This window comes from Balaenoptera ricei, chromosome 17 (genome assembly GCF_028023285.1).
Source record: "Balaenoptera ricei isolate mBalRic1 chromosome 17, mBalRic1.hap2, whole genome shotgun sequence".
NCBI classification, from domain to species: domain Eukaryota; kingdom Metazoa; phylum Chordata; class Mammalia; order Artiodactyla; family Balaenopteridae; genus Balaenoptera; species Balaenoptera ricei.
The window spans coordinates 1,439,206-1,455,465 of NC_082655.1; the positions used below are offsets into that span (position 1 = coordinate 1,439,206).

Below are 16,260 nucleotides of genomic sequence, written 5' to 3' on the forward strand. Positions count from 1 at the left end.
TTCCTGGCTAAATAATATTCCATTGTGTGGTTGTGTCTCATTTTGTTTATCCGTTTATCAACTGAAAGACATTTGGCTTGTTTCCACCTTTGGTCATTATGGACAATGCTGCTACCAGCATACATGTGAACATCTTTTATGTGGACATAGGTTTTTAATTCTCTTGGGTGTATGCCTAGTAGTGGAGTTGTTGGGTCCTGCGATCACTCTCTAACCATTGGAAGAACTATCAGGCTATTCCCACAGTGGCTGCACCATTTTACGTCCCCACCAGCAGTGCATGAGGGTTCTGGTTTCTCCACATCCTCACCAGCACTTGTTATTTTCTGATTTTTTGATTCTAGCCATCCCAGTGGGTATGCGGTAGCACCCCTCTGTGGTTTCATTTGCGTTTCCCTGACGGCTCATGAGGTTGAGCACCTTTTCATGTGTGTGTGGGTCATTTGTGAGTGCATCTTCCTTGTAGAAATGTCCATTCAACTGATTTGCCCAACTTTAAATTGGGTTGTCTTTTTTTTTTTTTTTCCCCTGAGCAGCATGTGGGATCTTAGCTCCCTGACCGGGGATCGAACCCTCGCCCCCTGCTGTGGAAGCGCAGAGTCTTAACCACTGGACCACCAGGGAAGTCCCGTGGATTGTCCTTTTATGACAGAGTTTTGAGTGTTCTTTATACATTCAGAAAACAAGTATCTTATCAGACATATGATTTGGAAATACTTTCTCCCATTTTGTGGCTTGTCTTTTCACTCTCTTGGAAGTGTCCTTTGAAGACCAAACATTTTTAACTTTGATGAAGTCCAAATTATCTAGCTTTTCTTTTGGCGCTCGTGCCCTTGCTGTCATATTTAAGAATATTTTGCCAAAACCAGGATCATGAAGAATTACCTTTATGTTTTCTTCTAAGATTTTTACAGTGTTAGCTCGTATGATTAGGTCTTTTGTGCATTTGAGTTAGTTTTGTTTTTTTTTTAAATTTTTTTTTAAAATTTATTTATTTATTTATTTTTGGCTGTGTTGGGTCTTCGTTTCTGCGCGAGGGCTTTCTCTAGTTGTGGCGAGCGGGGTCCACTCTTCATCGCGGTGCGCGGGCTTCTCACTATCGCGGCCTCTCTTTGTTGCGGAGCACAGGCTCCAGACGCGCAGGCTCAGTAGTTGTGGCTCACGGGCCTAGTTGCTCCACGGCATGTGGGATCTTCCCAGGCCAGGGCTCGAACTCGTGTCCCCTGCATTAGCAGGCAGATTCTCAACCACTGCGCCACCAGGGAAGCCCTTGAGTTAGTTTTTGTGTAAGGTCTGAGTGAGGTAAAGGTCCAATTTCATTTTCTCCCACGTGGCTATAAAGTTGTCCCAACATCATTCCTTGAAAATATATGCTCCCCAGTGGATAATCTTGGCACCTTTGTAAAAAATCAAGTGACCACAGATGTATCACTTCATTTTTGAACACTCAGTTCTCCTCCATTGGTCTGTCTGTCTGTCCTTGTGCCAGTACCACCCTGTCTTGATGATTGTGGCTTTGTAGTAAGGTTAGAAATCGGGAAGCTTGAGTCCTACCTTGTCCTTCTTTTTAAAGATTACATTGGCTACATAGGTTCCTTGCATTCCATGTGAATTTTAGAATCAGCTCGGCACTTTCTACAAAGTCAGCTGGAATTTTCATAGGGGTTGCATCACATCTGGAGACCAATATGAGGAGTATTGTCATCATAGCAATATACAAGCTTCTGACCCATGGATGCAGGATGCTTTCCAACTCTACAGATCTTCTTTCATTTCTTTGACGGTGCTTTGTAGTTTTCCAAGTATAGAGTTTGAACATCTTTTGCTGAACTCATTCCTAGGTGTTTCACGTTCCTGCAAATGGAATGGGTTTCTTAATTTTATTTTCAGATTCGCCCTTACAAATGAAGAGAGATATGATAGATTTTTGTATCATGCACGTGTATCTTGAAGTATTGCTGAACTACTTTATTAGATATAATAATTTTAAGATGATTTCCTTAGGATAGTCTATATACAAGATCATATGATCTGTGAATCGAGATAGGTTTCCTTCGTCCTCTGCAATCTGGATGACTTCTGCTTACTGCCTAACTGCTCTGGCTAGAACCTCCAGGACCACGTTGAGTAGGAGTGGTGAGAGCAGACATCCTTATTCCTGGTCTTAGGAGGAAAGCAGCCAGTTTTTCACTGTGAAGCATGATGTTAGCTGTGGGTTTTCCATAGGTGCCCTTTATCTACTCCTAGTTTGTTCCGGATTTCTTACCACGATGAAGGTGTTGAATTGCGTTAAATGCTCTGTGTCTCTTGAGTTGGGGAGAACGTGAATTTTCTTTTCTATTCTACTGATGGGACTATTGTCCTCTTACAATTAATTGACCTTTGGATATGAAACCAACCTTTTATTCCTGGGATGAATCCCCCTGGTTCAGAATGTCTACTTCTTTCTATATGTTGCTGAATTTGGTTTGCTAGTCATTTGATGAGGATTCTTGAAGGAGGTGGGGAGGGGGGTGAGCCTGAGCGGGCCCTGGAGAATGCAGGGGACATGCAAAACGCCAGGCGAGGGGCTCTGGGTCCTTCTCCATCCCCAAGGTGTCAGCTAACTGGGGGACGTCCTTGCAGTGGAGCTCCCCTGCAACGGTGGCTTTCGCATCCACTCTGTGTCTGCCCACTCATCGTCCTGCCTGGCACGCCCTCCACTTTGCTGGCCCAGCCCCGCCAGGCCTGGTCTGGGGCAGAGGACGAGTACTTTCTCTAGTGGCTAAGGCCATGACCCAGGGCTCCCTCCTCGGGTGACAGCTTCCTGGATCCCTGCCTGTGCGGCCGTGGTGAGCCTTTGACTCTGTGCCCCAGCCGCCTCCCATAAAGTGGAGAGAATCGTGGTGCCTGTGAAGGGGACCAGACAAGTCAGTGTTTGCAAAGCGCTCAGAGCTGTTTCTGGCACAGAGCACGTGCCATGTGTTTACCAGTAAGTGGGCAAGAAACTGTTCTCCAGCTCGGGAAGGCACGCCCATCAAATGCCTGGGTGGGGTGAGAGGGACATTTCTTACTTAGTACTTTTCATCTCTTTGCTGCACTGGATTCTGAGTTCCATATCAGAGCTAGGTGGGCGCCAGGGCTCCGGTCTCTAGAACAGAGGCTGGTCACCCTGGTTGAAACCTACCCCAATGCGGACAGAGTGGTGGCCACACGGTGAGGTCCCCAGAGGGTGTCTGTGTCACCTCTGCTGCCACACCCTGACCACTGCCCCCGTGTGGACAGGCCCTTCTTGCCTCCCCAGATGGGGGTCACTTCCTGGGGGACTGTGAGGACACCCTGTTCTTCTTCTGGACTGAGGCCAGTGCCCTGTCTGGACCGTTCCAGAACCCCAGGGCCCCTTGTGCTCATCTGGCTTCCTGTGATTGGGGTTCACTGCTCCCCCTCGGAGCGGCTCTCGGATGGCGGCTGATTCATGAGTGCCTTTCCCTCCTGCCACAAGAATCAGCCTTACTCCCTCTGGAATCTTCTCTGGTGACTAGGCAAGGCCCTGCCAGGCGCCTCACCTCAGTGGAGACCAGGTCAGTGGCTGCCCACCTCTGTGGCTTCGACCCGACGACGTCCGCCGCGAGGGGTTTGGTCAGGCTCCCAGGCACCTGTGTCACGCGAGGCGTGCCCCCCGGCGTCCTGCGGGGTGCGGGCGCCCTCTTTCCAGGCAGCTCTGGGTTTCGGCCCTGGCTGCTCCCGCAGACCTCACGGGAAGGAGGGCCTGAGGATTGGAGGCGATGGCTGTGCAGCGGGTGTTGGAAGGAGGAGCACCAGACCCGTGACAGGGACCATCGGGAGGCCCCACGCGGCGCGAGGAGCCACAGGCGCAGGTGCCTGGATGGAGGCGCTGCGGGCGGTGACTGTCTCTGTCACCCGAGACTCTGTTACCGGTGGTCGCCGGGCATGACCACAGCACGGCGCCCTGAGCGTCGTGCGGGGCGTGCGTGCGGGGCTCTCCTCGCGTGGGTGGGTGCTAGCCGGGGGCAGCCTTTGGTGGGGGGGGTGTTAGTCCTGTTGGCAGCAGCCCGTTTGCTGGGGGCCTGGGGTGCCTGGATGCTTGTTACTTCAGCTACTGAGGCCCTGGCGGAATGCTGGCCGCTCGGCCCCTTCGCCACCGAACTCCAGAGTCCGTCCCAGCTGGGGCCTGGAATCCTTCAGCCTGTCTAGCTGGGGTCAGCTTCCCCAGGGCTGTTCCTCCTCACGCCCCCTGACCTCTGACCCTCGCTCCCCTGGCAGGAGTCCTCTCCCCTTGCCTGGCGTTTTGGGCGAGCCCGGGCGGAGCTCAGGCCCTGCAGTCACAGGGATGAGGGTTCCCATCCCCACTGACCCGTGGATTAGCCCTGAACCCTCGGACAAAGACCCTTGTTCTCTGGGCCCCATTTTCTGATGGACGAGATGGGACAGTGACAGATCCTCACTCACAGCCGCGTCTGGATGGGACGGATACAAAATGTGGATCCGGTAACACATAAGTGCTCCAGATTGCTAGTGGCTGATAAGTTAAAGCCATACTAGTGTGACTATGCTGTCATTATTCCTGTAGCGTCCTTGCAGATTTAGGAGTGATCTGGAGGATTAGAAGGAGTTCCACGGCTTTTCCAAGCTCACACAGCTGTCGCTAAAACGGCCACTCAGGCTCCTGAGTCTCCCCAGCAGGGAAGCCCGAGGCTGAGGGCGCCTGGCCCTGTCCAGGAGCGTCCGGTGCTGGAGATAAAGGGCCTCGGCACATGCTGAGGGTTCAGAGGGGCTGGTTCTGAAAGCTGAGGAAGAGCGCACATCACAGCAGGGAAGCGACTCTGGAATGCTCTAAGTACTTCAGTGCTAAGTCCTGGGGGGCGCATACACCCGCGCCCACAAGATCTGTGCCCTTGGGCCTCTCCACAGTCAGGGATTAATCGAATGTAGCCGTGCGTTGTCAGCTGCTGGGCTCACACTCCCACTTTAAATCCCGCATCTTCTCTCTAGGGTCCGCGTTCCTTCCGTTGAAGCAAATTCCGGGTAGCTCTTTTGGTGAAGGTGTGACTAGCGAACTGCTTTTGTCACTCGTCTTTTCTTTGAAAATGTTTCCCTTAACCAGTATTCCTGAATGGACATTGAGCGGATTTAAATCCACTGTGGATGGCCATTTTCCCTATACCCGCGAGTGTATTGTTCTGATGTTTTCTGACATCTAACGGTGTTGTCGTGACAAATCTACTGGACGCTTGTCTTTGATTTCCAGAGGCTTTCTGATAGTTCTCCTCACTGTTAATGTGCTGCTTAAAACACAGTAGAATATAGGTTTATACTGTGGTTGTGTGTCTGTCTGGGGCTGTGGGTGTATCTGCAAGAATGTGTGAGCCCATCCGCATCCTGGTGTAACTCTGGGACTCGCCTTTTTAGTTAACACCTGGTGAACACCATCCTATACAAATGCTTGCACATGGACCTCACTTTTTCATTTCACTGCTGGTTAGGCTTCTAATGAACAGACACACCGAAAGTTAGCAATCCTTTTACTGAAAGAAAATTACATTGTGTCCATTTTTGACATTATGAAAATTATTGAAATAAATATCCATTTCTATAGTTTAGACTCATAGGATATAATCCCACTGAGGTCTTGTCTTTCTCACTACCATATAGCACAGTGCCTGACACGTAGAAGGTCCCGGTAAGTATGTGTTAAGTGGTGAATGAAAGGGGGTACAGCCATTTTAAACTTTGGCTAACAATCGTACCATTGTCCCACATTCTACCAAGCACATACAACCACCAACCAGTAATTCTAGGACCTCTCCTGCAAGGCAGGCAACTCGTTCCACAAGAAAGCTGAAAAACATTTTGCAGAGATTTGAATTGACAATTATGGGGCTGCCCGGTCCTCCCCCGGGGCAGCCGCAGACGGAGAGCCTCCAGACACCGACTGCCTATTTAAATGTGCCACTGAAGGTCTTCAGGTTCGAGCAAAGGGACGGAGCTGATACTCTGAAAATCCTCCCACTCCAGCAGCTCTACAGAATCAAAAACATGTCAAGAGTGCATTTCTGGGCTGGCAGAAAGGACAGGACCCCTTCAGGATCCTGAAACAAGGAGGGACCTGGGCCAGGGAGGAGGGAGCACAGAAACCAGTACAGCAGCCACTAGGGGAGGGTGGGCACAAGTCACCAAGTCTAGTGATCTGGTGGCCCCAGTTAGAGGGGGGGAAAGGACGAGAGGCGTAGGACACAAGTAAGATTAGAAACTGTGATCAGAACCCCACGGAAAGGCAAGACTTTTAAAACACTACAACAACACTGAAAATGCAGCCTGGAAACCTGCCGTCCAACACTATGGGGAGGCGAGGAAGAAGCCTAGCTTCCTAAGGCTGGGATGGAGGACGGTACGTGCTCCCCCCGAGAACTGAGAAAAGGCCCCCACGCTGGTTTAGGATTTATGTTACTCATGCCTCAGAGGAAACCCCAGGCTGCGTAATTAATACAAAGAGTGGCCCTGGGAAAGCGATAACCCTTGGGCGACTGGAGGACACAGCCTCAAACCAGGCCCCAGCGGCACACGGACCATGGCAGATGCTCCAGGTCCTGGCATCGGGCTTCTTAAAGGCAATACTATTTCTACCTTGAAAGATGTGAAGAGGCATAAGAATTATGACGATTACACAGTAGACTGTTGAGATAACCTGGAAGACTTTTAGAAAGAGCCAGATGGACACTCACACTGGAAAGGCATGGGAAATTCCAAGCAGGATAAAGAAAAAGAGACTCCTACATAGGCTTGATACGGGAAAACTGGAGAAACACGGAAAACCAAGAGACGATCTTGAAAGCATCCAGAGATGCTTTAAATTGGAGGTTGTCTCCAAGATGTGCACGATCACTCCCAAGCCAAGGTCCTTCAACGGGAAGGAGATGCGCTGAGGGCCTTAGAGATGGGATTGGCATCCTGGCTTCGGTGGTACCCCTGCCAAGGATGCGCTCTGAGACTCTAGCAGGTGAATGAACTCAGTTTCCTCGCCTGCAAAATGGGGATGAGCACAGTGGGTGCCTCTTAGGGCTGCTGTGAAGATCAAGCAAACACACGTGCCAAGCTTCACAGAATGACACACCTTCACCCCAGGGTAACGAGGTTTTCATTCCATTCCTGCCATCACACACCCTCCACTCTCCACAGAACAGGGCCACAAACAAGGAGACAACTTCTGAGCAGTGGGAGAAGAAATCCCCATTTATTCAGTGCCGGTCGAGCCAGAAAGCTGGGCACTTCCCGAGCACCAGTCTCCCTGCGTGGCCTTGAGGCCTGGTGAAATCGTAGTTATACAGAATCCCCAGAGGAAGAGCTTGCGGCTCAGAGGGATTGAGGGCTGGGCCCACGTGCTAAGCCAGGGCTCCAGCTTGTGCCTGTGCAACCACAGAGTCTGGAAACTCCTCTCTTCTCCGTGATTCTCCAAGTCTCCCTCCACAGTGCCGGACTGGGGCAAGCGAAGACCACACTGGTGGCAGCAGGCCTCTTCCGCTGCGGGTGGAGCGGAGTGGCCAGGGGTGTGCAAGCTCTTGTTCTCCTCCAGGGATCTTGGCACCAAACAGATGCCATCGAGGTGGCTCAGTGCCAGCAAGGCCGGCACAGCCAGAAACACAACTCCTCCTGCCCTACTGCCTCGCCATGACTGAGTACCTGCTTCTCACCAGACGAGGTGGGAGTGGGGAGGGAGGGAGAGTGGAGAGGCCCCACCACCCCCTCTTGCCTCTGGGCCCCCTTTCTACCTGGGGGTGTCACCTGACCCCAGGTGGCATGGGACAGACATGCTCCTGCCAACTAGGGGACCCCAGCTGGTTCTCAGTTGTTCAAAGCCTCTTCCACCCATGAGGTCAGGGTGGCCGCTCTGCTCTGGGGCATGGGGCACTGCACGAGGGCCGCGGGGCCATCCAGACCGGCTCCGCTAAAGGGAGCACGAGATGGCCCCACGACCTTCTCTAGAGGCTTCTCTGCGGTCCCTGAGCTCCTGCCGGAGGCGGTCAACATCCCTCCTGCTGTCAGATGTGTACCATTGACCCAGATGTCCAAGTTGGCTCTTTGGTAGCTACTCTTCTAGTAAACATGACTGCTGACCTGCCTATGCAGGCCCTTGGCTGGGCGCTTCGGCCACAGTCCCAGAGGACCGGCTCTGCCAGGAGGAGCCCACGCGGCCTGAGTGGAACAGGTAAATGGACAACTAACAACCCAGCTTGAAGGGCGAGTCCACGCCAGAGCACTGCAGACAAAAGGGCGGCATTTGAAATGGCAACGAGCAGGGCAGGGGACGCCCAAGTTGTCAGCTCCTGCAGGGGGGCAGAGTTTAGCACAGAGGGCATAGAGACTGGACAGGGAGGCAGAGGGTGGCGTCTGAGGCCCCTTTGCTTGGATGGACTCACGGGGAGCCTGGAGCTAGTGCTGGGGCGACAGGGGCTCCAAGGCCCTCAGATGGTGCCCCTTGCAGGACAGGGCCCTGGTGGGACCGGGCACATGACCAGGACCTGAGACCAAGTTTCATCCCCAGCTCTGCCCAGGCCTCGCTGCACAGGCTGGCAAGCCCTGACCCTCGGAGGGCTGGGCTGTTGCATTTGTGCAACGTGCGGCCTGGACGGTGGTGTGGCTCAGGAAGCAGGGCCCATGGGAGAAAAGAGGGGTGGCCTGGGCTCAGGCAGAGGGAGCGTGTGGTGTGACTAGCCCGACCGAGTGGCGACGTGACTAGCTGATGGCCCTGAAGGTGAGGAGGGGGAGGGTAGAGGGCATCAATACGAAGCGGTAGATCATCTTTACGTCCTCTTGCACCAGCGTCTCCACCAGGAAGTTTTTCAGCACCTAGGACAGAGGCGCGGGTTCTGCCTGGCCCGGCCTCCCCTGCCTTCCAGGGCCCGGAGGGTGGGTGCCCCAGGAGCAGAAGCCTGAGGTTCCCGACCAGGCTGCCCGCCCAGGCCCCACCCAGGCCCCATCCAGGCCCCGCCCAGGCCCCCATCCAGGCTGCCCGCCCAGGCCCCGCCCAGGCCCCACCCAGGCCCCATCCAGGCCCCGCCCAGGCCCCATCCAGGCCCCGCCCAGGCGCACTCACGTGGTGCAGCAGAAGCAGCATCTCCGCCTCTGCCAGGCGCCGCCCCAGGCACTGGCGCACGCCAAAGCCAAAGGCCAGGTGTGGGAACCTGGTACCAGAGGCCCGGCTGTCCAGCCAGCGCTGGGGATGATAGCGCTCGGGCCTGGCGAACATGGCGGGGTTTCGACCCAGGGAGTACAGTAGCACCTTCACCAACGTCTGCAGACAGGTGGGGGGGGCAGGGTCAGAAGCCCTGTGGGTGAAGGTCAGAGGGCGGGGTGTCTGACAGAGGAGCCCTGCGGCCTCACTCACCCCGGCCGGGACGTGGTAGTTCTGCAGCACCAAGTCTGAGCTCACCTGTCGCTCCAAGAAGACACCCACGGGGTACAGCCTGCGTACAGGGGCGGCCGACAGGGCCCTCAGCTGGGACAGGGCCCTCGCTTCCCTTGTGCAGCCTTCCTAGCCCAGCGCCCACGGCCCGAGGGCAGCTCCCCCAGCGCCCTCACAGGCCGCTCCTGGCACCGGGAAGCCCAAATCCCGAGGGGCTGCTTCCTTGCATCTCCTGAGTCAGCCAAAGCTGCCCCGGCCTGAGCAGCCCCGGGCCAATGAGGACACGACCGACGATGGTCCCGGGACACTGAGGTGGGATCCCAGAGGGAGCAGCACCCCCATCCCTCTAGGGAGAGGAAGAGGAGGTGCAGGGGGACGTGGCCTTGGGCCAAGCTGCCGATCAGCAGCCCCGGCGTCTGCCTGCAAGCCCCGGCGAGCGGGCTGTCCCGACGGCGGGGCCAGGGCAGCGGGGGTAGCCCAGGTCTACCACGCCTACCTCAAGGTCTCCTTGAGGGCCGCCCGCAGCAGGGGCAGCTCCGTGGTTGCCCTCTGGGGATCTTCTGAGATCCTGGCCTCGGCCCCCAGGCTCTCCTGGCGCAGGGCCTGCTGCACTTCCGGGTTCCGAGCCAGTTCAAAGAGAGTCATCAGCAAGGGGAAGGCCGTCTGCAGGAGCCATGGGACCAGGGCTCAGACCTGGGCACAGGCCGTGCCCCTCCACCCCCAGGGCACCCCTCCCAGAAAGATGGCCACCGTCCCCTGGGGCAGGGACCTGTGTGCCCAGAGATGACAAAGCCCAGAGACCTGAACCCCAAGATCCTAAAGCCACCTTGTCTACTTCCCCTGAATCCCTCGGGGAAGGTGTCCCCAACCTCCGTGAAGACCCAGGCCTCCTCCAGCCGCGTCAGAGCCCGGCTCTCACCCTCCTCTGGGCCCAGGAGGCGCTCACTCTTGCCATCTATTCAGCAGGGAGGGTTCAGGGGCCCCGGGTCCATCTGCTGCCAGTGGGTCACCTCCCTGGCCAGCCACAGGCAGGTCCGAACACGGGGTCCTAACATGAACCAGCCACCCCAGGCCCCAACCGTTTCCTCCTCCTGGATCATCTCCATGTGCAGGGAGAGGTGTCCGCCAGCCCAGCCTGAGATCTGGGAGGCTCAATATCTCCTAAATGCCATCCCCAAGGCATCGCGGCCCTGGCATCTCCGGATATGCAGATACGGCTCCCTGCTGCTCCTCAGCTTTAGTCCGTGCTCTGCCCTGTGGCCCGAGAGGGTGCGGAAGTCTGAGCGAGACACTCCCTACACTGGCTTCCTCTGGCCTTGGATACAGGCCTGGTGCCCAAGGCCCCTCCTGACAGGGGCCCTGACCCCGCCTGCCCTCCTCTGCCCACTTGCCCTGTTCCCCCCACTCAGCCTCACAGCCCTTCCTCGCTGTCCGCTCTTGCAGGCCCTGGCCTGCTGCCCTCCCAGCCTCCTCTTCTTGGCCTAACTTCTGTGTGGTCCTTCCACATCCAGCGCAAAGGCCTCCTTCTCCAGGAAGCCTTCCCAGAGCTACCTCCTGAGGCACAGGCCCTGCCCTGGGCTCTCACCTTGTGGTTGCATCACAGCCCCTGCTCAGGGAGTGTCTGCACCAGGGGTCTGTGCCTCTACTCAGGATCCTGGGTGCCTGGCCCAGAGCAGGCCCTCAGAGATGCTGGCGGGCGCAGGTGCGGTCCAGAGGCAGGCAGCTTCGGCTGCACTCACGCCCCGGGGCCCACCCTGCCCACTGTGCCGTGTTGCCAGACACCTGCTCTCCCGCCCACACACTGGAGCCCCTTGCTGTCCTTCCCATCAGTCTGTCACTGCCAAAGGATCTTGAGTGAGAGCCAAAGGTACTCTGTCCCTGGGAAAGGTCCCTGTGTGGGCCTCCAGCCGCGCCTCAGCCCTTCCCCGCACCTCCCCCGCCCCTGCCTCAGGACCTAGATGGTCCCCGGGGTCTCTGCTGCATGTCCCTGGGCCTCGTCCACTCTGCACGCTGCCTGGAGCGTGGTTTCCCACCAGAGTAACCACAAACCCCTGCCTTTGAGGCTTGGCTCCCGTGCTCCCCCTTCTCAGTTCGGAAGCTGGAGCCGTAGACTGGGGAGGGGCTCGGAGGAGACGTTTGCCATGGGAGGGGGCAGCCTGGAGGCAGGAGGGCTCCCTGTTCCATGGGAAGGGCTGGGCGCTGGCCTAACCGTGTCCACGCTCCCAGCAGTGAGGTCGATAGAGTTGGCCTTGATGGTGTCCAGGGTCATGTCCGCACGCATCAGCAGCTCTGCCACGATGCCGCTGTAGTGCCACGGGTGGCCGAGGGCCAGCTCCTGATATATTCTCCGGATGGCTCTGTTGGCTGCGGGACACACAGAGACAGAGGCCCTGGGTCTGGTGCTGGGAAGCACTTTTTTTGTCATCCTCCTACCCTTCAGCCCTCAATACCCCCAGGTCTCCATGTCCTACCCCCATTCTCAGATCGGCCCAGTCCAGCCTCACTGCCAACTCTCTTGGGGACCATGAAGAAGCCACAGGTCCCTCCTGTGGCCTCCATTCTCCCCAGACTGTGGTGCATGGAGGAGGCCCTGGGGCCCCTGGTCGCAGCGCTTCGCGACCGCCGCCCTCACCGTACTGGAAGATGTAGTCCCAGGCCTCAAAGTGCTCCTGCCACATGCTGCTGCTCGTCCAGCGAGACAGCCTCCTGGGCACGAACATGAGCTGCACGGTGGACTTGAACATGGCCTCCAGAGCGTGGATAAAGTTCAGGCTGTCAGGATTCGGGTGCTGGGCAAAGAGGCCCAGCTGCTCTCCATAAAGGACTAAGTGGCTGGCTGCGGGGAGGAGGGGGTTCCTGAGCCCGAGGCCGCCCAGGGCCCCATGACCACCTCCCCCGGCCCGCCCCGGTCGCGAGCCCACACCTTCGATGGCGTAGTGGAAGATGCTGGGCCTGATGTCCAGGGTCAGACTGCCCCGGGCATTCTGCAGCACCCTCGCCTTCAGGGCCCGGGAGAAGTCCCTGGCCGCCCGATCCACCAGGGGCGCGTACTTCCGCACAGCCTGCAGCGACAGCACGTCTGGGTTCAGCCGCAGCCGGTCCAAACGCCACTGGGGCCCGTTTCTGTCGAGCAGGGAGCGGGGCATCAGGGCGTCCAGAGTCAGCAGCTGGCCGCGGCCCTGTACCCCACCTTCCTTAACCCAGAGGGAAGTGGGCGAGGCGGGGAGCCGCCTGTTGGTTCCTAGGGGGCAGGCTGCCCACGTTTGGGCCTCGGTGGCACCTCTTCCTCAGGGCGGCCTCCTGCGCTTCGCCCAGGGGAGACGGGCGCCTCTGCCTGAGCCTGCTGCGGGGATTTGTGCAAACTGGCAGGCCCCGTGCCTGGCACACCGTCTCCCACCCGGGCCCTCTCTGGGGCTGAGGCTTTTGCTGTGAGGAAGGGGGCTGAGCCCCCAGGCAGGCCTGGCCCAGCTTTGCTCTCGTCACACCCCAGAGCGGGCGAGGCCCCTGGAGACCTTCACCTGCCGGCTCCTGCGATGCTGCCTCGGTGCCAGCCCCACCTGCCCCCTCCCTGCAGAGCCTCTGCTGCTCCGTGGCAGGAACCAAGTCGTGTCTCTCCTAATGTCCACGCAGAGCCCGGTGCCGACGGGGTGCTGCCTGCAGGGCCTCCACGGGGCCCTGATGGACCAGGGGAGAAGTCCAAGCCACACGCAAGCCCCTCGGAGGCCTGTGCAGGTGCCGGGTTCCCTGACAGCAGGCACCATCCTTCTTCCTCTGGCCCTGCAGGAAGGGGCCGGGCTCCCCTCCGCGGCCCCAGGGCACACACGACCCCCCCCCCCCCAGGGCATGGGCACGATCTGCATCCAGAGCTAGTGGTCACCCTCTCTCCACCCACCCAGATGGTTCCCGGGCAGGTGTGCTTCAGGGTCTTCCCTGGCTCGCCTCTTCCCTGCGCCCAGGCTGCCCGCCCCCTCCGTCCGCATCCCCACTCGCCCTCACAGCAAGAACACGCCGCACGTGAGCCCACGATCCTGTCGGTAGGCCAGCCAGGGCTCCAGGAACATCCGCCGGGGGTGAGGGCTCTCCACCTGCTGCAGCCGCTCCACGTCCTCGGGCAGCATCACAAACACCATGTGTCTCCCTCCCACGTCGTACCTGTGGGACAAGCTCCCAGCCCTGCCGTGGTGCCGGGTCCTCCCCGGGGTCCCATCTGCAGAACCAGTCCGCCGCTGGCCCGGAGCGGGCGGTCCTTCCCGCCGCCTCACTGAAGCCTCCCCTCCTCTGGGGTCTGCGTTCTGTGCTCCCAGCCGCGAGCCACGCAGGGCTCCGTGCTCACGAAGGCCCCAGTCTGCAGCATCAAAGGCACAGACCTGCCCCGCTGAGCCCCCTTCCTGCCCCTTCCCCCCACTCCCCAGGCGCCCAGCAGGGACTCAGCTGCCAGTAGGGACAGAAAGTTAGGGTGTTCTCGCTGAGGTGGGCAGGGAGAGCTTTACCTGAAAATGGGCCCCAGCTCCTGGAAGGTCTGATGCATGTCCAGGTGTATGTTCTCAGAGCCCTGCTCCCTCCAGATCTGCAGCACCCGCATCCACTGGTGGCCAGGACACCGGGGCATGGCTTCGAAGGGCAGCACCGCCTTGGGGGCCGGAGTGGCTCTGGTGCCCAGTGTGCGTGCCCTGTGCAGGGACAGCCAGGGCCCTGCCACCCACACTCTGGCCTTTGCCCACAGCGCCATCCTGCTGCGCCCCCGCCCCCTTCAGCCCCATCCTTTTATCTCGCCTGGCTCGCTGGACCAGCCGACTGGATCACGTCAGAGGAGAAACTGTCCCTGGGCCAGACCAGGAAACCCGGGGCAGCGGTCAGGGCTGGAGGCCTCCAGCGGGGGGAGGAAAGAGATGGACGGGCGCCTAGTCCGGCAGTGACGCAGGCCTGCTGGGGCGTGGCTGTTGAGAGCAGGGGCAGGGTCTGGAGCAGGGACCCGATGGGGTGGGGGTGAGGGCGAGAGGCCTCCCTCCCCCTCCAGTGAGGGAAAGAAGCAAGATGGATAGGTGCCTTATCTTGGCAAGGGATGAAAGGGGACCTTGGGTATTTTCAGCCCTTTTCTACAAGGACCAGAGTGGGAAGCAGTGGTGAGGGCTTTGCTCTAATTTCTTGAGGCCACATGTGTTTTGTCCACTCTTCCCCGGGCCCTGTGCTGGGTCCAGGGAGTGGAGGCAGGAGCCAGCAAGGGGGTCTCCCAAGGGGGGCTTTCAGTCTCACGGGGGCAGAGAGGGGGATCCAAAGACACCACAGGCGGGGGCACTGGGACTGCCAGGGCGCTAATGTGGCCGAGGCCCTGTCTGCCTGGCCTTGCTGGTCCAGCTGAGGAGCAGAGAACACCTAGAAGACGGGGTCACTGGGGGGGTGGCCTGCAAGCCCCTCTTCAGGCGGGAGGGTGGAGGTCCCCGCCTCCCCACGGGGCCTGTGCTCGGGGCCCACACCCTCCTTTCCGCTGGAACCTGTGCTCCCGGGGTGGGCAGAGTCGATGACGGGGGTGTGGTCATGGACTCCGCCCTCTCCCAGGGACCCTGGCCAGCAAGCACGCAGCCAGAGCCAAGCCTAAGAGCCAACCCTAGGAGGGGGTCCACGGTTTGGGGCCCCGGCTCGTCTCACCCATGCCTGGCAGCGTTCCCCTGAGCTGGGTAGCGCCGTCGCCCTTCCCATTTTCTCAACAGGCGACTGACGCCCGGGGCTTCTGTCACCTCCCAAGGTCCCCCGTCCCGCCCGGTGTGCCAGAGGGGCCCCAGCGCCCTGACCCTGACTTGGGGGTGGGATGGTGAGGCCAGCGCAGCGCAGGCTCTGGAGGCAGGACGGAGGGTACGTGTGGGCTTAGCAGGTGGCTGATGGCCTGAGGGTTACTGGTCCTTCTACTTTGATCCGTTCCCCGCTCCTGACGCTTCCTTGCGGAATATTCGGCTGGGGTGGTGAGTCAGGACCGCCAAGGCCCCTCGTCAAGCTGAGATGTACGACGTGCCTCAGCCCCAAATGGTGTAAGAGCCGTCCTTGGGCCGAGAAGACGCAGCCTGCCCTTGGTGTGCTGGCGCATCGGCCCAGGCCACTCTGGCCAGCCTCCTGCTGCCCGTTCCTGCCTGTGTGCCCTCCACCCCGCGGCCCCTCCCGGCCTCTCCTGGTCTGCCCTTGGGGCTGTCGGGGCTTTGCCGTGTGCCAGCTTTCCCCGTCCTTACACATTCTGCCGCAGGGTGCTGGAGATACAGCTCAGCCCAAAGCCGACCCCCTGCCGCGAGGAACTGCAGAGGCGGCTGCACCCCGAGGCGCCGGCACCACAGGCCCCGGTACTTGCGCTGAAGTCCTGGTGCCTCCCAGACCGCCCGGCCCTGAATCCAAGGTGCAGGTGCCAGGAGAGCCTTCTTGCAGTGGCTCCTCACTGATGAAGACACCAGAGGCTTCTCAGGGCCCTGCTCCCCGTGTCACCGCCCCGTGGGCCTGCAGCCCCTCCCTGCAGACTTCCTCCTGTGCTGAGGCCCAGCAAGCCGGGAGGTCTCCCCGGAGGCACAGCTGTGGGCAAGGGCCCAGCCCAGCCCCACAAGGCCCAGGGGCCTGAGAGGGAAGCGCCTCCCTGACGTTCTCCTACCCTGGTGAGGGCGCGCCGGTGTTGGCTGGAGAGGAACGCGGGTCAGAGGCGTCACCGGGCAAGGCCAGCGCACGGTGGCCCTGAATATGGAGGACGTTCCCAAGCAGAACCTGCGTCCTCCCCCGGGTGCTGGGTCCCGGCTTCTCCACACTTCATCCCCGGTCCTGCCTATCTCCACTCCAGGCACGGAGCCTGAGCCCCAGGAAGGTTCCCAGACTCGTTCCCTCTGCCCTGC

The 16,260-nt window shown here is 59.1% G+C and overlaps 1 protein-coding gene across 2 annotated transcripts; it reads right to left on the minus strand.

Annotated features, from left to right (window-relative positions):
- Positions 1–8,730: 8,730 nt before the first annotated feature.
- Positions 8,731–14,129, minus strand: LOC132351628 (cytochrome P450 11B1, mitochondrial). Of its 2 annotated transcripts, XM_059901551.1 has the most exons (9): positions 13,891–14,129; positions 13,397–13,552; positions 12,324–12,523; positions 12,024–12,236; positions 11,610–11,755; positions 9,897–10,063; positions 9,383–9,461; positions 9,092–9,289; positions 8,731–8,844 (listed from the first exon to the last, which is right to left on the minus strand). In XM_059901551.1, the coding sequence occupies exons 1-9, from the start codon at positions 14,127–14,129 to the stop codon at positions 8,731–8,733; spliced, it is 1,512 nt and encodes a 503-aa protein (XP_059757534.1). The 2 variants fall into 2 exon arrangements, with proteins under 2 accessions (XP_059757534.1, XP_059757535.1); XM_059901552.1 differs by lacking the exon at positions 9,092–9,289.
- Positions 14,130–16,260: the final 2,131 nt, after the last annotated feature.